Raw genomic sequence first — 22,573 nt, 5'->3', positions numbered from 1 at the left:
CTGTGTACCTGCCAGGAGAGAGAAAGCCACACATCTACAGCCTATGTCATCCAGGGCGGGGGGAGGGGGGTGTGCTCTAGGGAGGAGGGGAGGATGGTGTGTCCCTGCGGCCACTGCTTGAAGGGGAGGGCTGGAGTTCCAAGGGGACTTTGATGTCCAGGGAAAGATGTTGGTGGATAGGCGTGGAAAGGCAGAATCTAGGATGAGCCCGAAGCAACCTCTGCCCCCGGAGGGACTGTTGTTCTAAATGCACTTGGTTTGCTGTAGATGATCACAGATGCACAGGGCGTAAGGCGGAAAAGTCACTCTTTGTCTTTGGACCCTCCCCAAGGCCCCGGGATATGTCCCGGAGCGTGCCTCACCCCTTCAGCCCAGTTCACCGCGGGAGAATCTTGAACTCCAGAGAAGATTCTCCAAGAGTGTGGGAGGACAAATATAATTCTTAGCTGGGAAACGTAATGAACGCGGCTTCAGAAAGCTGTCAGCGCATGCTGCATTCAGTTGCTGCAGCTGGGAGACACCTACAGAAAAGGCGCAGGACCCGAGTGGGTGGGGGAGCCACCATGATGAGCAGAGGAGGTGGTACGGCATACGTTGGAGGACAGTCAGAATCGTACCACTGTTTCCCTGGGAACAGTGCGAATTCTTCCAGAAAGAACAGAAAGCAGAGATTAGGGGGAACGTTTGCTAACTGCCGTGCTAGACAAATTCCGAAGGCAGGAGAATCTTGAGTGCAAGGAATTGGTCTTTCTAAAGGAGTCTGAGGAACATTTTTTATACAAACAACGAATCTGAGCCCATGAAGGCATGCCGGGGGCACACACACCCCTCCCCTCCCCACGGTTTTCTCTGCCAGAACCTAGAAGATGCTTTGACCTACAACCCCAGTGAAGAGCAAGATATAAATGGGGCGCAGGCATGGCCATTCATTCTTCTATTCATTTGACATTTATTATGGGCCTGCTAGGGGCCAGGGATAGAGAATTGAGTTGACACCGCCTTAGGCCTTAAGGAGCTTATAGCCTGGTTCAAGAGACAGAAAGGTCAGTGCAAAGCGCAGAGGAGGGCCACCCAGTTCAACTAGGCTGGCGAGGGAAACATCTTCCTCCCTGCCACCCAAGTGGGATCCTGGGAGTTATCCTTGGTGCCTCCCTCTCTCCGAACTCTGATGGAGCCCACCTGCTAAAGTCTTCTGGACCCTGCCCCTTCTTCCCGTTCCATACTTTAAGGTCTTCAGAGTTTCTGTGTTTCCTGCCTGGGTTAGGGTGATGGCCTCCTGCTTTGTCACCTTTCCATGGTTCATGCTTCTCTTTGGGCTTTCCTCCATGATGCTGGCAGGAGTGATCTTTATGGAACACAAGCCTGCTCATGGTATTTCCTGTTTAAAGTCCCTCTGTGGTTCTTTATTGTCTTCAGGAGAGAGCTCAGACCTCCTACAGTGCTCTGTGAAGCCAGGTCTGAGCTAAGCTCTGTCTGCTATTCCATTTCCCCCCCCAACAGGATCAAGGTCCAACCCCACAGAGTGGCCCTCACCATGTTTGATTCACCCCTTTGCCATAGACCCAGCCCTGACTTCCTCCGCCCATTCTGGAGTCCCTCCTCCAAGAGGCCAGCCTTCTAGAACATGGGTCACCTGGGGCTGTCATGGTCTCTCTGAGGACTACGAGCAGACGTTCTTCTCTGGTGCCCCGGGCCAAGCACTGAGCCCACTCAGACTCTATACTCATTTGTGGAATGAGAAAATTATGAGTCCTATTTCTGAAAAGCATTTAGTTTAGTACAATTAAAAATTTTAAATGTAATAATTAAGAAACTTTTTTTTTTACAGTCTTTATCCTTGAGCTATGTATGTATTAACTCCAATTCATGCCTGTTCTGTAGTGATTTTAAAAAAGTGTTTTATTCAAGTCCTCAAAATGAATAAAGTTATCTGACTTAATTCTTAGTCTAAGATTGAGCCTTCAAAGACAAGCTGCTTAATTAAAAAAAAAAAATTGGAATTTAGAGAATTTTGGAATTAAAAATTCATACACGCAGATTTATTTAAATTATAATGTGTCACCATATTAATGAGCAAAATTTCTGCTCATGTAAATTTGATTTGAAATGACCGTTTTTTTTTGCAGATTGAAAATCTTTACCCACTTAATAAAGAAAAACTACGTGAATGATTCACATAAGTATAAATTTAAATGTGTGGTTTTGGTAAAACAGATTTTTTTTTGGAAAACACGCTGTGCTTCATGGTAGCGGAATTGGAAAATAGTGAATAGACATGGGTGATTCGGAAGAGTGTGTGCGTTCCTGGAACAGAATCGACCTGAATGCCAAGTCCAAGGCTAAGAAGTTAGCATGACTTTGAGTTGTCTTGCTTCATTTGTTTGTTTTTGTAGGAGGTAAAGGTATTAGTTATAATCCCCAGGAATAATTATACATTGAAAATAGATTCTTAGTAGTAGTGTCTGTGACAACCTTTTCACTAAAAGACCTGCAATCTTGGGGAAAAAAAAAACTTTCCTTTTTTAGTGATTGTGAGGACCAAATGGACAAGTCGGTGAATATGAGGTCGTTTGGGGGAAATGAGAACCGTAATTAATATGAACCTGTAATTGAGTCTTATGTAGACAGTTACAATTGAGAATGGCAAATCAAGAAATCCTACCTTTTAGAGTCATAAGGAGTCTTTATTTCATGATAGTCAAATAGGATGTGAAAATAATAATTATTTAGAAGTTAGGTAATGTCATTGGTCTTTATTAGAATTTTGAGGAATTTTATATTAGGTTGAACCACGTGAAACTCTCGACATTGACCATTTTCACCTCCAAAAACTGCAGTTTCTCACATTCAACCCAATAAAACTATGCTACTACTCTGTCCCACTGTGTTTGAGATCCTTGTCCGATACCAACGTGGTAGCCAAACCAGAAAACTGAATCCTAATCATTTCTAGCCTTATCTCTAACGCCTTTGGTGTTCATTTAGGAAAGTAAGGGGGATCATTGGGGTTTGTCCTAGTTAAAAATGTGAGGTTTGGATCGAGGGCTTGATATCCAATGGAAATATCAAGGAGAAGGGTCGAGCTGGAGGTTCAGGCATAGAAGCTCTCTACTCATAGGCAGAGGTTGAAACTATGGGGAGGGGAACGTGGAGGAAGATCTAAGAGGAGAGGACTTCCGCAGGAAGCGGTGATGTTACCTGCACATGGACGCATTGCTTCTCTGCATGATGTGCATGCCTCAGATGACTTGGAACCACTCGAACTGCCGAGATGTCTTTGATTCCCTTCCTGGAGAAATCTCATCTTGGTATTGCACTGGAAGTTTGCCAGGCTGAATCTGGCATTTGAATTGATGTAGCTGCTGGAAGAGAAGCCCAGGGATTTGGCTCGTGGGATGGGATATCTCTTAGCCGATGAGATAAGTTATGCTTTCAAAGGAAGTGAAAAGCTGCGAGAAATTATTTATGGTGGTGCGCTCAGGTCTGGGGCATAAAACCCTTCTGCAGTTGAAATGGCCAACGATAGGCTTTCTTGAGGAAGATTGTATTGAAAATTTGTAAGGATTACTGAAAACAGTAGAATTTGTTTCATCTTACACTAAATGTAGAATTTAACTCCAAGATAGGTTTCCTTTTTTTCTATTTTATCATTTATAAAATTAAGGCAATGAAACAAATTATTGCCCTCATTTAGATGTTTTGTTTTAAGGCTTTTAGAAAACATTACTGGTATTTTGGGTGTTGGAGAGCATCAGTCATGAAAACGGTAGAAGACACATACAGAATTGTAATCAGTTTAGAGATTACCCACAGAGGATAATATTTTTCTATTTTGAGACAAACATTTTTCAGGGGAGGAAGGGGTGAGAGTGAGATTGGGCTGGGATGTGGGGGGAGAGACATTAGTTGGAAAAAGGCAAACCATGCATTTTGTATCTTGCAAACTGTATAATTTCTATTCTGTTACTGGAATTTTATGAAATAGGAGGTGGCTGGTTATTTTATTGCCTATTTTGATCTCTATTGTTAAATTCTGAAACAGAAGGATACTTAAATTTTTTCTCGGTATAACACCAAAACAAAAAGAATTCCAACAAGATGGTAAAAGTGATATTTTAATATGTGAATGTTTGCTAGTGGATTAAGAAAAAGAGGGGGAGGGGATTTGGCGTATTATTCTTAGTATCCCAAACTATTCAGTGTAAAGGGGCAAAGCGGCTATTTCTTTTTTTTTTTTTTAAGATTTTATTTATTTATTTATTTGAAAGAGAGAGAGAGAGAGACAGCAAGAGAGGGAACACAAGCAGGGGGAGTGGGAGAGGGAGAAACAGGCCTCCCGCTGAGCAGGGAGCCCAACGCAGGGCCCGATCTCAGGACCCCGAGATCATGACCTGAACCGAAGGCAGACGCCCAACGCTTGAGCCACCCAGGCACCCCAAAGTAGCTATTTCTTGAGAATCACTGTTTTAACCATCGATGCTATTCTATTCACTCTTCACAACAGTCTTGAGAGCCGAGTATGTTACCTGCACATGGACGCATTGCTTTTTTAGCCAAGGAAGTTAAGTAACTTGTCCAAGGGTTGTTGAGGGCGGGGAAGGGTAGCTGGAACAGAATAATAAAGTACAAAGATACGGCTCTGTCTCTCAATGGGAACTTTATAAAATGTGGAGGTACTAATATTTTATCGGGTCCTCTGGTCCACAAGTGGCAGAGCTGAATTTTGGAGCCAGGTTACTTAACTCTGAAGGCTGTGCTTTTAACTACTAAGCACTTTCTGGGTTTTTGTTGTTGTTGTTGTTGCTTTCTGCTCAGACTTACGCATAACCTACAACTCAGAGCAGAAGCGCAGGATTCAGTATTCCTCATTTCTCACTTTACCCATCACCGACTGCCTTTGTGGAAGGGTATGTGCCTGTGAATTTTTCGTTCCTAAATGGGTACAATTGGGGGCATCTGATGAGATGAGAGAACTAAATTTTGAGGCCTGGGGAACATTGTCATTCGGAGGTTTTCTCTAGGTCAGGCTACAGCAGTTGGCGTGTTCAACAGAAATGCCAAAGGAGGAGAAAAGGGACCACAGGAAAAGCCAAGTAAACTTCTAAACGGAGTTTAGTAGAACACGCCATTAGGGGCGTAGCTTTGGAATTAACCGCTGGTCTGGCTGACTCAGTTCCAAAAGACGCCAGAGTTCAGGATGCCTAAGTACTTGAGTCAACTCCCTGTTGGAACCAGCAGATGGGACTCCAAGAGGCAAGAGCACAGATTAGAGTCATCCTCTAGGATAGGCGTGATGTCTTAGTGGACAGCAATGCTCTCTAAGATTTGGGGTCCACAGAGATTCAGCCTAAACACTGTGACGTGGCAGTACCAAGGACTCCCTTTACTTTACATTAAAAAAAAAAAATCGCACTTTTCTGTTCTTTAACTTCCTATTATGGAAAGTTTCAAACATACACAGGAGCCGAGAGAATATAGAACATAGTGAATCCTTCTGAACCCAGCTGGTCAAGGAAAACCCAAGTTTCCTGGATAGTGAATGTCTGCTCCTCCCCCACCACCCCAGCTTTATTGAGGTATAATTGACAAATAATAAATTGTATATATTTCAAGTGTACAGAATGTTTTGATGTGTGCATACATCGTGAAATGGCCGCAGGGATGTCCACTTCTAAGAGGAAAAACAAAGTTTTTATGTTCAACAAGTGTTTCATTCCCTAAACACAATTTTGAAAGAAATCAGCATGAAGCAGAACTTCAAAGGAGGCCGGTTGTCGCCTTTCCCTCTCAGAGCACCTCTCTTTTCACCCCAAATCCCATGCTTCCTGCTACCCCTCTGGCCATCTGGGCCTCCTCCCTCCTCTGCCCTGCTTGTACACCTCCCCTCGCCCCCGAATTTTCCTAAGGATTTCTCATGTTCTTAAAAATGAAAGGTTCCCAACACCTGCCTTTCCAGAGATCACCTGTATTTTAGAGGTGACCTTTCTAAGATGATAACCACCCATTGTCTACTTCCAGGAGGGACCCTCAGGGTAGATTTCTGGCTATCCATGAGAAGAGGATGGAAGTATGCGAAGCACTTTAGGCAAATTCAGAGCTTCTTCACATCCTGTGAAAATAGGAATGGTTCGCTGCTAGGAGTTTGAGCCCATGTATGAAGTCACTACTGATAGGGTATGCGCCGTGTGTAAGGAGTATCTCTCTCCTCCTGCTGCAGACTGATCTGATCAAGTGACCCTATAACCTCTTTCAGGGTTTTTGGTCTAGTTCTCTCTCCATTCCTATGACCCCTGCTATCACTGCTTTGGACGGACAGCTTGGATTTGAGACAGGAGGTGGGAAAAATGTCTGAGGATGCTGAATTTGATACTCGTACATCTTCATTTCCTCCACCACCCCCAGAGCACAGCCGGAGGAAGGAGAGAACAGACATTTAAAGGGTTCTTGGGGAAAGGTTATTTTTAGGGGCGGTCTTGCCAAGACTGCTTCCGGGGATTTTATTTAGACACAGATCGGGCCCCTGCCTGCTTACATGTGTGCATTTCTAGGGAGCCCTGGGAGTGATGGGGGGCTGCATACATGCTGCAGCTGTAGGCCACCTCATTCCTTGCAAAAATTCATTTTATTTTATTTATTTTATATTTTCCCCCCAGCTTTATTGAGCTGTAATTGTCATACAACATTGTGTAAATTTACGGTGTGCAATGTGTTGTTCATTTCTCCGGCCCTCTGTTGTTCATGAAAGGATATGAGGAGGTGGAGTGAGAGGTAGGGACTTTGCATCCACGTCGGCCCAGGATGGTCCCAGTTGTGGCTGGAAATTAGAAACTGCCTCTGCTTCGGCTCGCAGAAGTAATCCAGTTTAGACAATAACTCAATGGTCACTCTGTTCTGAGGACATACCCATGGCGACCTCAGAGAATGGTAAAATATTGTTGAGACCCAAATAATTTATATATAGGTTAGTAATGCCTTTTCTCAAAGCACTTGCCCATTTCTGAACTTTAAAAAATTCAGATATCGGTGAAGTGAGATTTCTTATAGTTTGGCAGATTTAAATAACAGAGTCTAGTTAGTAACTTCTGAATCTTTTAATTCGCGAATCCTTTAGAAGACCAAGCCTTGCAGAGAGCTGTGGGAGTGAACTCTGTGTGTGGAGGGACGCAGGGCCACCAACCCCACTGGTGGGCCAGGTTCCCCTCTGAAATGCATGCTGCCATATGCTTTTGGTATTTGATATGCTATCTATATGGTTTTATAAATACTGTATAGACTCCCACTTCAGACAGTTTGATAATATGTGCTGTGCTTCAAGGATGCTTATTTTGCACATCTGAAAAACGAAGGGTTAACGTTATTTAAATATGCGGACCAGTCACCAGAGTCAAATCTCTGGCTTTGTTCTTCAGGCAGTTTAAGTCTTTCTTTTTTTTAAAAAAAAAAATGTATATATATATGTGTATATATATATACACACACATACATATGTATAGATATATGTATATATATGTGTGTGTGTGTTCAGGCCCTTGGAAATCTGGGAGTTAAGTGGTGGTAAGTATATTTACTGTGTGATAAATTCACGTTTACTGTAAAGATTGCCCTTGTTTCTATACTCAGACACAGGTGGGCCTGTCAGTGTTGGACTTTTAAGGACTTGGTAAGGAAGGAGGAAAAAGCCTGTCAGAAATACCTGGTGTGTGACAGTGGGTTCTATTGCTGTAACTGGTATCTGGGTAACTGGATATTACAGACTCCAAAGGATTTCTATTCTGCGGTCCTAGAACTTGGACAGTGTGTACCTTCTCCATTAGGGTTTTGAAATGCGATGTCGAAATAGGGATTTTAATGTGAAACTTTAAAAAATCCTGAAGCAGCACTTCGTTGATTAACTTCAGAAATCTGGGGTTGCTTAATTATATCCAATTTAAGTAGTCTTTCTTTTTTTTTCAGGGAGAAATGTGGAGAACTAATGAAGTAGAACTAGCTAACATAATTACAGATAACCAGGAAGACTAAAGAATCTAGGCTAACAAATTGTATATACTTTCCCGAGTTAAGATACATTTTGCATCAGTCATACACATTCCCTACAGAAAATATGGATAAGAAATTCTTAAAAGTCACAATCTAGAGAAAACTGTGTTAACTTTTGGCCATATTGTCTACTAGAACACTTTATGTTATGAAAGCATATGTTTATGAATTTTATATTCTAATATGTAATTATCTGAAATGTCTCAGGATATGAGGACTTCATTCTATATTTTTGTGACTACTCTCCACTCAGCACGAGCCCTAGGGAAGAACTTTTTGAAGGAGGAAATCCCTGCCTGGTTCCCTACAGTGTGGAGTGAGCAGGAACTTTGGGAATGCCCAGCTTCCCTGTTTTTACCCCTACTGTTAAACAGAGCTTTTACCATATGGAGAGGAAACCTGTAGACGTACCTGATTGGGGTGGGGGGGGGGTGGCTATTCCTGACTTAGAACCGTGCTCTGGTCCAAAATACTAATGCACAGAATGTGGTGTGTTACAGAGAGCTGTCTCGTTCTAAATGAACGCTTTAATCCCTCTGTGTAGGCAGCCATTTATTTGGGTCCCTGAAAATAGTAACAGTATGGTGAACTTGAATTAAAGAATATTTATTTTGCTATCTGTGTCGTACAAGCTGCTTCCCCTGTTCCCGGGATGGGCTGAGGAGGGAAACATCAGTTGGCTTTTCTAAAGAAAATCTTGAATTCCTCCTCAAGAAGAGAATAATGAAAGTATAATCAACGTTTGCTGTTGCCTAAAACCAAGCAACAGTTGGGTCTGCCCTGTCACAGAGCCACATCTTGCTCATAATTACCCAGGCTCCAAGGGAACAAGTTATTTTGGGAAGCATAGCTCAGGATCAATCATATGTAAGGCTGTTTGTTGGGAGCCTTAAATGCTTGCTTACCAGAAAGTCCTCAAAGGAATTCTCCACATAGCTCGTGCCAGCTTGGGGGAGGCAGGTGTGACCCCACAGAACTCCCAGTCAGTGGCTAAGTCAGGCTCATGGCCTGGGGATTGCTCTAAGCTTGCATGACCAAGCACCCAGAGCACTTTCATGTGGTTCTTTGAGTTTACCACTTTTTTTTTTTTTTTAAACCTTTTAGAGCAAAAATGACTGAGGCTTTGACTGAAGATATTTGGTTAGTTTAACATATGCTTCCAGCCGTAAAATAGTTTGGGAAGAATCTGTATATTTCTAACCTCCTTTTTTCCATGTAACAGTTAAAATGGAGCGTTTCATCAAGATCATTTGCTAACTGTCCTTTGGAAGAAAGAAAGCTATAGCTTTTTTTTTTTTTAATAAAAGGTTTTTTAAAATAAGCTTTACAAATTTTTATATAAAAATTTTGTTTCAAGAAGTTTTTTAAAGATTTATCCATTTATTTGAGAGAGAGAGAGAGAGAGCAACACGGGTGGGGGAGGGGCAGAGGGAGAGAATCTTTAAGCAGCCTCCCCGCTGAGCACAGAGCCCCATTGCTTGATCCCACGACCCATGAGATCATGACCTGAGCTGACGCCAAGAGTCAGACGTCTAACCGACGGAGCCACCCAGGCGCCCCTGTTTCAAGAATTTTAAAACACCCCTTGGAATGAAAGTAGAGGTAGCTTGAGTTGCAACTAACCCTGAGAAGCAGTGGATCAGAGAAGGGTTTGATGTCCTTGCTGTGTTGCTTCACATGCCTTGCCGATAATAGAGACGAAGAGATGAGTAATTGCAGCTGAGAAATAAGAATCAGGAGTGTGGGACGCCTGGGTGGCTCAGTCGGTTAAGCGTCTGCCTTCAGCTCAGGTCATCATCCTGGGGTCCTGGGATCGAGTCCCGCATGGGGGAGCCTGCTTCTCCCTCTCCCACTCCCCCTGCTTGTGTTCCCTCTCTCGCTGTGTCTCTCTCTGTCAAATAAATAAAATCTTAAAAAAAAAAAAAAAAGAATCAGGAGCATGAGTAATAAGGACTCCTGTAAGTGGTGATAAAACGTTTGCGGGAAATTTTCTTGAGCAGGGAGGAAATTAACAGATGAAAATACTTTAGCTTCTAGATAAATGTAAGATCTATATGAAACAGAAAAGTGCTAAATAATTCAGCCAAATCCAATATTATTTATGGTGATTCGTATAAGAGGGAACATGGGGACACGTATTAGACTTTAAATGGAGGCTTTGACATAGAAAAGGAATCCAGTAAGCTGAGACTTAGGACAGTTGTCATTTTCACAGGACAGGGGAAGCATTCTGTAACTTAAGATCAGCAAATGATAGACTTCAGTTAGTTCTGCGTATCATTCTTGTGTATCAGTTACTATTTGTCTTCACCGAAATCAGTAACATTTAGATCGGAATAATGAATATTTCAGCATATTTGCATGTTGACCTCTCTTTAGATCCTAAAGTATTAAAAGACAATTCTTACATAAAGGTAAAAATCATGACTCTCACACAAATATAAAAATGAACACATGCTAAAGATGTTATTTAACTCACTGGCAAAGAAAAAACTGGAGAGGAGTTGCAAGCAGTTAAAAAAAAAAAAAATCCAAAGAATAGGCACATTTATAGATTAGGAAGAGTTAAATGAATGTCCCTCTGGGAGGAAGGATTGTCTCTGTACCGAACAGAATGCATTTCTTGTCTATAGGCAAGAATTACTTGCACGGTTCTCCTTTATCTATGACTTATGAGTTGTGGAATAGCATGGAAGGCGTGCTGTAGACAATGATCAGGTTTCCCATTGAAGCCCAGACTTTTCCCTTATATAAAGTAGCCTTACTAACTGTCATGACACCTTTCCAAATTCCCTAACTTTGATCTGTCCCGTCCTTTCTGGAAGGTATGGAGGAGATTCCACATACCAGAGAGGCTGTCCCTCAAGCCAGAATCCATCTGGGCTGGATTTGGCTTTGTTAAAAAACCTGAAAAGCATTTGTTTTTGTCTCCTGTTAGGCAGTCTTAGAGCTTTTAGCACCTTTCTTTATATATTCTTCACAGCCCAGGACCTAAATGGTAGCCCGTCTTCTGAGCCTGGTGACTGACGCCTAAAATTCAGGGTTCCAAATCCCTGATTAAAACCAGACATGGATAGAATAATCTTTTCAAGTGCTGGGAGAGACATCTTTAACCTACCCACTTAAAGAATCATCCATTAGCCGGATTCTATTTTTAGATGCCCTCAGCCATGAGGTTGTCTTTTATTTTTCACAAGGTTTTTTTTCTTTTTTGGCAAGATTACAGAGTCTCTTTTAACATTTAAGGATTCTGTAGTTAAGTTTGACATGATAATTTTTTAAAACCTGGAACTTGAGCAGATAGAGATTTCTTTTTTTTTTAGCAGATACAGATTTTCAACTCCTCAGTCTTTTTTATATTGAAATTTCAGTCAAAAAAAAAATTTGATTGCTATTTTCTTTACTCTGTCCCAGAAAGTCTGACAAATCAGATCCTATGCAACAGAGAGTCATTGAGCGTCACTATGTGCCAGGTACCGTCCAGAGCACAAAGCAAAGACCCCCCTTGCATCTGTGTCACTTTCACCAGTATTTTTGGGAGTGTACAAGTGGTGTCACATACCAGGTATTTCTTTTTTTTTTTTTTTAAAGATTTTCTTATTTATTTATTATTTATTTGACAGAGAGAGACACAGTGAGAGAGGGAACACAGGCAGGGGGAGTGGGAGATGGAGAAGCAGGCTTTCCGACGAGCAGGGAGCCCGATGCGGGGCTCGATCCCAGGACCCTGGGACCATGACCTGAGCCGAAGGCAGATGCTTAATGACTGAGCCACCCAGGCGCCCCACATACCAGGTATTTCTGACAGCATTTTTTCCCCCCACTTTCCTACCAAGTCCTTAAAGGACTCTAACAGTGACAGCGGCGCCCCTTGAGTTGTTCCTGGGCTCTCCTACCCCACAATTTGAGATTGCTAGGTACCCTAACTTTGGGTAGCCAGAGACCCCGAGCCCTGCTTGCTGGCAGAACTTGTTGAGCGTGAATCAACGGAAGAAGGCTACTTCTTTTTTTCCCCTCTTACTTGGTCTCGGGGTAATTAAGTTTGTATTTCTGAGTATCCCTGGAAGTCAAGTGAAAAGCAGTATTTTAGGGGCGCCTGGGTGGCTCAGTCGGTGAAGCGTCTGACTCTTGATTTCAGCTCAGGTCACGGTCTCAGGGCCATGGGATCGAGCCCTGCGTCTGGCTCTGCGCTTGAAACGGAGTCTGCTTGTCCCTCTCCCTCTGCTCTTCCCCTGGTTCTCTCAATCTCTCTTTCAAGGAAAGAAAGCAAGAGAGAAAGAAAGAAAGAAATTCTTTTTTAAAAAGCCGTATTTTGGTACTGTTGAGGTTCCAACTTATTTATGACTGCAATTGTCACCTTTTAAAGTATTGAAAATTTGAAGGGGTACTAGTTCTCTGTCTGTGGATACAGGTACGCCTGCTGGATGCTGGGTTCTTTAGGTGCCAGAACGGTGAGCAAGACAGGATCAGAGGCTACTGTGGTCCTAGAAACCAGTTATGGGGCTGCCATTTGCAATGGAATGTAATGGGATTTGCTTTTTTAACAAGAGTTAATTTTGAGGCTCTTTATACTTAGTGTATTTTGAACCAAGTCCTGATTCAAATGTAGCCCTTTATATTAACGGCCTCATGGAAATAAGTTTTTTAAAAAATGCAGGGACAAAATCTGTTTACTGCTATGGGCAAAAACTAATGCTTTGAACACCTTGTTCCTTGAGGAAGTTAAGATATGCTAATGATGGTCTTTGTTCTCTGAACAGTGGTGTGAGTACTTGGGGGAAATCAGGAAAAGATGAAGTCCTGGCATCTTTCTGGATTCGTGGATCCCAGACCTTCTCCTCTCCTTTTTCTGTCTGTACACTGTAACAGTTGATGAAATGTGCTAAGCAACAGCATGTTTGTGCTTAGTTATCGGAGGTGGAATATCTCTTACTCTCTAGTAGCCTTAAGTCGTGACTGTAGGCTATTTTTTCTATGCAGTGGTCTTATTCCCTTTTAACTTAAACCCCAAAGCAACTCAAGTTTCTTTGAATTGCCATCACCGACTGCTGTTCTTTTGTGTTTCTGTCGCATCTGTATTTGTTTTTTGTTTTTCTTTTTTTAAAGATTTTATTTATTTGAGAGTGAGAATGAGAGAGAGAGCATAAGAGGAGGGAGGATCAGAGAGAGAAGCAGACTCCCCGCTGAGCAGGGAGCCCCCTGCCATGCGGGACTCTATCCTGGGGCTCCAGGATCATGACCTGAGCCGAAGGCAGTCGCTTAACCGACTGAGTCACCCAGGCACTCCGCATCTGTATTTGGGAAGTAGTTTGCATTCTCTTTCATTTATCATCCATCACGGTCAGCTAGTTGAATTAGGTGCACAGTGCATTCCGTGGGGGAAGCAGCAAGTCACAGGGGAGAGGGGCTGACTCACCTACACCGGACTCTCAATGGGTCACAGAGCCAGAAATCAGGTTTTAGGGCCGCTGTGTTTCAGGGGGTGCTAAACTGAGCTGTCGCCTGCCGTGTTATCTAGCAGGATCTTGGAGACTCAGCAGAGATTTGTGGGCAGAGAACAAAAGGGCTGCCCACCGTGTAGTTAGATGCCTGGTTATACAACTCATGAGAACATGAGGGCTCCAGATGGACTTCCAAGACATCTTACAATTGGTTGCAACACATGCAGGATCCTTAGAATGGACACTTTGATGCTGACACACTTCTCTCTCTTTGGTTGAATTTTTAAAATGTCGCGTGAGTAGTTGAGAGGTGTACCTGGGCACTTGGCAACCTTGAAGGTTTGGAATCTTTTTCCAGATCAGATGATTTAGGCTGACCAGTCATCACCGTGAGTGGCTTCTGGGTCCAGAGAACTTCCTTAAAGTTTTTACAAGATGGTTACGTGTCTGAATATTTAAACTTAAGGCCATGCTGCTATGGCCTCATTATATGGATCACCCAGTGCGCATCCTCACCTGGTGTGTGGACTGGGATCTCTCAGCTGAGGGGATTGTGAAGCTTTGTTGTGAACCAGAAAGTTCTGCTTCTGCCAGCCACGTGGGGCAGGAATTTCTGCCCTCTCTGTGCAGTGTCTCCTTCTTAAACCCTAAAGCTGAGATCACGTTTACTTCCGAGGAACAGCTCTGACCTCCTCTCCTGCCTTAATCGGAGAGTTTACAAACGGGGGCAGCTTTCTAGATGCTCCCCACCTCCTTACTTTTCAAATATTTTTTAAAAATCCAGGTAAGTGATTAGAAGGAATCTTGCCAGATTGGAAGTCTATGAGGTAGAAAATAACACACCCTTAAAGTGATTCTTGTAAATAGAAAAATACATGGAGCATTTTTAGAAAATGAACTTAAACCACAGAGTGCTTTCTGCTAGTTCTATGTGAGAATGTGTTCAGAACCAACGTGATAGGTAGTGTTGGTCAGCCAACTTTTATCGTTGTTCTCCTGATAACCTTTTGAACTGGTTCCTAGAGTTGATCATAACAATTATTATCCCCCCTCCCTTTTTCTTTCTGTAGCTGGGAAAGTGTCAGGACATGAAGGACAAATAATTGCATGGTGTCCGAGTCAGAAATAGAATCTGAGTTCTGAGCCACAACTGCAGGCTGGACCGGGCTCGACCTCCCCGTCTCCTGGGGCCCGCTCGTCCCACCCCACAGGATGCAGGCCAGGATCGGCACGGCGAGCCTCCTGATGCCTTCACTCACTGAGGAAAGCAAGCTGTAGGCAATCTCAAAATCACAGAACACTTTGACAGTGCCCCAAACCGTTTGGGGCCTGACAGACAAGCTGTGTGATAATCGGTGGGCTTGAAAGCTGAGAGCTTCTTCAGAACTTCCTGCCCGCCCCCCACCCCGAGCTTCATACTGTGGGCTCTGTCCGAATGTCCCAACCCTCAGCAGGCCCCGTTCTCCTCCCTTCAGAAAAACCCCACAAGCTTTTCTGAGTACCCATTTTGGGAAATGGGATCTGAAATTAGTATTTTATGTCATTATTATCAGAGGAAAAGCTAGTGTAAAAAGTATAAAGGAAATTTATAGATGTTGTCTTGCCGTATTTTTGGTTTGAAGAAAACAGAATAGTAAGTTGAACAGATCGTCTTAGAGGAGACAGACCAGGCCTAGAACCTTATTTCTGAAAAGAATTAGTAATTACCTGCTAGCATGAAATGAACTCGTGTTCAGACAACTGTGTCAGACACAAGATTGATTTTTTTTTTTTTGGGTCTTTATCTGGGTAGTAATCTCTTCCAGGTAGAGAGATGAACTCATGTAAATCATTTTGATTAAAAGACCTTTCTTCCCTTCTCTCTGTGGAAAAGTCTACAATGTAGGCTGTTATGTCTATAGGCTTAATTAACTTAAAAAGAAACCAAAAGCAAATGGATATCATTCAGTAACAGGCTTATCTCAACATGTCAGTAAAGATACGGTACTTTCTTTGCCATTATGCATGCTGTGCTGATTGTCATAGAATTTAACTTTGAGACAGACGATAGGCTCACAGTTCTTGTGGACTAGGGACTTTGCCAGTAGGTTCTTCAGGAAAGAAGGAATGGCCTGACCTACCAGTGAACGAGACTAACACTTCTTGCTAACGCTACTCATGGGAAACTCCTTCCACTGGTATTGTTCTCAACTGCCATGTTTTGGGTGTTGAGGAACGTTTTCTGGGCCTCTAGATTGTGTTCAGGAATATAACAGAGGAGGGACTGAGGATAGTTTGAGTATCTTTCAGACTTCCTGCATGAAAACATAATACTACGAGCCATGGAAACACAGCCTTAACCTCTGGGCCCTTCTCCTTTGCACCCTGTTGTGTACAGAGATTTTGTGCCACAGCCAAGGTGGGCCTCTATGGGCCCAGAGACCATTCTGCACCCGTAGGACCACCCATCCTGGCCAGTGCCTCCTGGGTTGTGATTCCTTACGTTTGGGGAAGAGATGCCGACGTTTGTTCCTGTTGTCTGAGGAATATACATTTGGAGGCAGTGCCTTCCTCTGATTTTCCATCTTTTCTCTGTGTGTCTTGAACACCCTTTCCCTTCGTTTTCTCTTGAGCTTCTTTGGAAGGTGTTAAGGACCACAGATATCAGGGCGCCTGGGTGGCTCAGTCGTTAAGCGTCTGCCTTCGGCTCAGGTCATGATCCCAGGGTCCTGGGATCGAGTCCCACATCGGGCTCCCTGCTCGGCAGGAAGCCTGCTTCTCCCTCTCCCACTCCCCCTGCTTGTGTTCCTGCTCTCGCTGTCTCTCTGTCAAATAAATAAATAAAATCTTTAGAAAAAAAAAAAAAAAAGAACCACAGATATCAGCCTTTCTCTTCTGGAGATTCAGATCTTCCTTAACTCACGTTGGGGTTATATCTGGATAACCCCATGGTAAGTTAAAAATATCTCAAGTCAAAAATACATTCACTGCACCTGGGTGGCTCAGTCGGTTAAGCAACTGCCTTCGGCTCAGGTCATGATTCTGGAGTCCTGGGATCGTGTCCCGCATCGGGCTCCCTGCTCAGCGGGGAGTCTGCTTCTCCCTCTGGCCCTCCCCCTTCTCATGCTCTCTCTCTCTCTCTCTCTCAAATAAATAAATAAATAAATACACCTAAAAAAAACCCAAAAATACATTCACTACACAGAACCTACCAGACATCATAGCCCAGCCCAGCTGACCTTAACCGTGCCCAGAACATTTACGCTGGGCTACAGCTGGGCAGGAGCATCTAACACAAAGCCTACTTTATAATAAAGCGTTGACTGTCTCGTGATTGAATACCGTACCCAAAGTAAAAAACAGAAGGGCTGCGTCTGGGTGCAGAATGTTGGTAAGTGTGTGGGTTGGTGACCCTCGGGATCCCGTGGCCGCCTGGACCCTGCTACTCCTGTCCAACCTCACAGGACAGGCTTGTACCACACAGCACTAGCCTGGGAAAAGATCCAAATTCAAAATTCCAAGGGTGGTTTCTACAGAATGCAAACGGCTTTCGCACCACTGTGAAGTCAGAAAATTATTAGGTCCAACCATCGTAAGTCTGGAACGTCCGTAGATGGGTCTGTGGTATCCCATCTTGGTTCTCTTTGTATGGCTCTGAAAGGGTTTTTTTTATGTGCCTGTTTTTGAGCTGCTTAACCCAAAAGCATTGGGTTTTTATTTTTTTATTTTTTTTATTTTTTATTTTTTTAAAGATTTTATTTATTTGACAGAGAGATAGACAGAAGAGCACAAGCAGAGGGAATGGCAGAGGGAGAGGGAGAAGCAGGCTCTCCACTGAGCAGGGAGCCCGATGTGGGACTCGATCCCAGGACTCTGGGATCATGACCTGAACCGAAGGCAGACGCTTAACCATCTGAGCCACCCAGGTGCCCCAAGCATTGGGTTTTATCCCTAGGTGCAGAGGAGCAGGGAATGAGCCGTTCTCCAGGAGAGAGGTAGAGGAAGCAGGAGAGGAGGTTGGAGGACCTCACATGTGACTGAGCAGCTTCCGGGTTGAGCCAGGGCCTGTAGACACTGCAGCCTTTTTCCTTGGCGGGCTGTGTCTGGTTCACAGAGCACCATTTCCCTTAAGAAAGGACATCTGGCTTGGTAGTCTGGTTTGACCCAAGGAGCCTGCCTCTAAACCCATGTGGACCTACCTCCCTGCCACGCTAGTCCTCCAAGATTTAGTTCCCATGGACTTTAAAGATGCGCCTTGCTATCAAGTAGCAAGACCAGCCACAAGGAAGCCTTCAGGTAAAATGTGTGGGGTTTTGCTCTTGCTGTTGTGCTTTGTCTCCTACATAATTAAGCTTTTCACAGAAACTCAAGATGATTGGAAATGCCTAAGAACAGTCTCTATAGGCCACGGTAATTAAAACTGTAAATAGGGGGCGCCTGGGTGGCTCAGTTGGTTAAGCGACTGCCTTCGGCTCAGGTCATGATCCTGGAGTCCCGGGATCGAGTCCCGCATCGGGCTCCCTGCTCTACGGGGAGCCTGCTTCTCCCTCTCCCACTCCCCCTGCTTGTGTTCCCTCTCTCGCTGTCTCTCTCTGTCAAATAAATAAATAAAAATCTTTAAAAAAAAAAATAAAAGTGTAAATAGAATGAAAGTTAAACATTTTGATAAAGCTTAAAATTCCTTTCCAGAGTGCACTGGCCTCTTTGCAAAGCTGTTATCCCAGAGCTGGTGGGGGTTCTTTTTCACATTTAAGTTGGTTAGTTACCACCTTTATTGGCTCTTAGGAATGCTCATTAAAGATAGGGACACTTCATTAGACCCAACTAAGTAAACTGACCTTTTAGATTAAATCTGTTCTCCGGATTTGCACAAAGGAATTATTACCTATGGTAAATTACCTTCGTTGGGGGTATACCTATCAAAAGGTAGTATCAGACAGACTTCCCCAGTGTTTCATAGCGGGGTCAGGATGCTTGCAGCTTTGGGGTTATATTCAGAAGTGTTTCTGCCACTTTTATTATTATGACACTTGGGACTTAAGTAACATGGTAAGAAGATAAGGTAATTTGCAGCAGCCGTAGTTGCTCATTTTTAAGTCGCATCTAAATAAAGGCAACTCTATAAATATTTTATGTCATTATATTTTTCTGTCAATTCCATTTTTAAAAATCACAACGTGTTTTCTTGTGCCTTTCCCAAAAGGTTGGGTGTATGATTAGTCTCAGTATTGTCAGTTAAAATAAAATAAAACCCAAACATGTTTAAAGTCGTTTTGCTTGTGGAAAATGGGGCCTAGGATGTGTTTTATTGAGAGGTAACTGTCTAGAAACAACCTCAATGTCTATCCACAGGGAGCTAGTTACATAAAGTATGGTGTATGCACTACAGTGGAATATTATGCGACCATAAAAAGGAATGATCTGTACTGATACTGAATGACCTCTAGGTTGTATTTTTTATGTGGGTAAAAAAAAAAAAAAAATCCAGGTGCAGAACAATGTCTATATTCTGATATGGATTAAAGGACAAAAAAAAAAAAAAAGGAGTGTGTGTCTGTGTACTTACATATGTATCAGAGATCCTTGAAGAGATAACATGCAAAACTGAATGTTCCCTCTGGGGAACAGAACTAGGTACCTGGGAATAGGAAGACAGGGACACTTTTCATTTTATCCCCTTTTTGTGGCCCTTGAATTTTGAGCTAGGGAAATGGATCGCCTATTCAAAAAGTAAATAGATAAAACTAATATTGAAATAAATACATGATAGACTCTTCCTAACAATCTTAGCTCCAGATTCCGAAGTTTGGTTACCTAGGGCAGCACTGTCCCATCCAGCTTTCTGTGATGCTGGAATGTTCAGTATGGGCACCATCCAGCTCAGTAGCCACCAGCCCCCTGCAGCTTTTGAGCACTTGAAAGGTGGCTTATGCAACTGAGGAACTAGAATTTTTAATTTCCTTTCATTTTAGTTAATTTACACTTAAATAGCCACCCATGGCTAGTGGCTACCATATTGATTGGGGGTAGATCTAGAGTATATGGTTTCGAATATCTCTTCTGTTTTGAGCTGACTGAAGTTTAGAGGTGTTTTAGGAGAAAAATAATTATTCTTTTAGGCTCTCAGTAAAATGAATTTTTTAAGTCCAAGAAAATGCCTACATTCTTTTTGCCCTCGAGCTTAATGCCATTGCGCATTTGTTGAAATAAGTGACTGTTAGATTTGAAAATCTTTATTATCCAGGAAAATCATTTTTATGGAAACAGTATCTTCTTGTGGTCTTGCATGGAAGCTGTCTGTTTTTTAGGGATTCATTTTCTCTTTTGTAACACAGACCCTATTTGCGTGTCTCCCCACAGAGTAACGTGCTGGGCACTTTGTTCTTGAGTCCCACAGCTGTTGTGACACAAGGGGACAGTTTGCATTCTTAGCCAGCAGCTGCCAGAGCCCTTCTAAAATGGTTTTGGCAGGAAATAGTGCACAAGTGGAAACCAAGTTAAAAGTAGCTTGAAAAATAAACAGAATGACTTTGGATGCCGCTTAATACATAGTCCATCTTTCCACTGAAGATTGTTTTTGTGATTTGTTAACATGGCTAGACTGTGAGCCCTTCCATGGCTGGGCTGTATCTAATTGTTTTTGAAATCCAGGGTCTAGCCCAGGGCCTGACATATGCCAGGAGGAGGTCATTATTACTATTATTATTATCATTCTTTTTAATGATTGACTATACTGTGAAATTGTTTAATTAATTTAGTTACTAGCTTAACACTGTTGTGCATTCAGGATAAACTAATTAGTGGTTTTGGGTCCCTCCTCTCTTTTCCTATCTACGACACAACACCGCCCACCCTCTGCTCTGAAGTAAGACATTATGAACATTATTTAAACATTATTTATTCAATCCATTCTGCAAGGAAGCTTATTTTTGTTGCATGCAGGGAATAAGCACACTCTCATTTAGTCCGTATCTCCTACAAAGTAGGAGGTTTTCAGAAGGTGAGGGCATAGGTGTGAATGTGGTACCTTTTTATTTTTATTTTTTTATTTTTATTTATTTTTTTTTAAAGATTTTATTTATTTATTTGACAGAGAGAGACACAGCGAGAGAGGGAGCACAAGTAGGGGGAGTGGGAGAGGGAGAAGCAGGCTTCCCGCGGAGCAGGGAGCTCGATGCGGGGCTCGATCCCAGGACCCCGGGATCATGACCTGAGCCGAAGGCAGACGCTTAACGACTGAGCCACCCAGGTGCCCAATGTGGTACCTTTTTAAACCGAAGGCACAAATCCCTCAGGCTGGCATATCAAATAAATGATTTTTTGGAGGGGGGGAGGTTCTGAAAGGGGAAACTACTAAAATCTTACTTTAGGCCTCACATCATTCTTTCCACCAAAGTCTGCTTGCTCTAGAAGGCCCCAGGAGCTCCAGCCTCTTAGACTCCCTGGAGTGTGTAGGATGTCAAGTGTTGTCTGCATGGGAGGGGGTGGGGTTGCCTGCTAATGGGGCTGTGCCAAGCAGTGTTTGGTTCTCATTGCAGACCTTCACTGCCTGGTGTAATTCACACCTAAGGAAAGCTGGTACCCAGATTGAGAACATCGAGGAAGACTTCAGGAATGGCCTCAAGCTCATGCTGCTTTTGGAAGTCATTTCAGGTTGGTGTTAGACATTAAGTAGGTGTCCTAGCCCACCCTGCGCATCTGTGCGTGAGCTCTAGCGATGCATCTATTTAGAGATAACTGCTTCAGAAGTTCCCTTTGACCCTGGCTGGGCCAGAACATCGCAGAGAATGCCTTTCCAAAGAGCAATCTGCCTGGAGTTATTTTTCTGCTCTGAAAAAGGAGTAAATTCTGTTTAAAATTGACTTATTAAAATCATGTTTGCATCACCTGCCTCGAAACAAAATGAGAAAGAAAAAATGACCTATGCAACTCCCCACCATGCTGCCCTCCCTGCTCTAAACTCAGCGAGTGCATCTCCCAGACATTGTCTTCCATGCAGAACGCCAGGATACATGTTGGCATAACTCTGAAAACATGAGCTCAGATCCCAGAGGGGTTATGTTTTGCCCTGAATTTCAGTTGGCTGGTTTAGACTTTGGATGAGAGAAGGGATCTCCCTTGAAGTGTGACTGGGAGGACGATGGCAAGTCTGCCCTGCTCCATATATCTTCATAATCAGCTATCTGTGATGAGCCCTGGCAGCCACCGCTGTGATTTGGACCAGGCTCTCCCGACTTCCTCTAATAGCTAGTCAGCAACTTCATAGGCTCCCAGGATGCCAACCAGCCTTCCTCTATACCCCTTTGTAAGTTGGCCTGTAGACCCAACTGGATTCTCCCAGCAGATCTGAAAAGCATATGGGTCTGTGCTGGTCCATTGGTCTTGAAAGTTGTTTTGGTTATGGTCTCTCCATACTGTGGTTTACAGACACCAGAGACCCATCAAAAACGGTCACATTTAAGGAAGCGTGGACTCTGAATTTTGGCATCTCGATTCTGTGTCACGGGGTTATTTTCTCTGTGTCTACGCTATTCTTTCTCTATCCTACAGGGGAAAGACTGCCCAAACCTGACCGAGGAAAAATGCGGTTCCACAAAATTGCTAATGTTAACAAGGCCTTGGATTACATAGCCAGCAAAGGCGTGAAACTGGTGTCCATCGGGGCTGAAGGTAAATGAAGTGTAATAGGAATGACCCTGTCTGCTACATTGACCTCCCAGTGGAGGGTGGGTGGGCCTGCAACTGGGCAAATTCCTCCCACCACTTATAGTGCTTGCTTCATGTCAGGCTGTCTGCTAGGCTCTGGGGTACAGAGATGAGAAGAAGAAGTACCAGGAAGGGCAGACCAGGCTCTAGGATTATTTGTAAAAAATAGAGTCAAATAAAATGCTGTCTTCTTCAGCCTGATAATTGGGATGAGAAAGAGCTTAACCTTCCTGGTGACTCTTAAGAAGAACTAATTAGTAGGAGAGAGGTGACCTATTCATTCTCTGGGAGATTGGGAGCCCCAGTGAGTTTGGCAGGAGCTGAGATGACTCTGCTTCTTTATACAGCTGAGTGCCATGACCTTGGCCCACCTGGGGAGCGCTGGAAGGATCACGGTGAAGATGAGCCTG

General features: G+C 43.4%; 1 protein-coding gene across 4 annotated transcripts in view; it reads left to right on the top strand.

Annotated features, from left to right (window-relative positions):
• ACTN2 (actinin alpha 2) overlaps positions 1-22,573 on the top strand; it is a 66,657-nt gene that overhangs the window by 5,491 nt on the left and 38,593 nt on the right. For all 4 annotated transcript variants that reach the window (XM_021696111.1, XM_021696112.2, XM_021696114.1 and 1 more), the window contains exons 2-3: positions 20,996-21,110; positions 22,008-22,127. In XM_021696111.1, coding sequence (XP_021551786.1) covers positions 20,996-21,110; positions 22,008-22,127 — 235 coding nt within the window. The remainder of the gene's footprint in view (positions 1-20,995; positions 21,111-22,007; positions 22,128-22,573) is intronic.

This window comes from Neomonachus schauinslandi, chromosome 6 (genome assembly GCF_002201575.2).
Source record: "Neomonachus schauinslandi chromosome 6, ASM220157v2, whole genome shotgun sequence".
Lineage (NCBI taxonomy): Eukaryota > Metazoa > Chordata > Mammalia > Carnivora > Phocidae > Neomonachus > Neomonachus schauinslandi.
The sequence above is the reverse complement of the archived record's forward strand: the minus strand, read 5'-3'. Positions and strand labels throughout refer to the sequence as shown.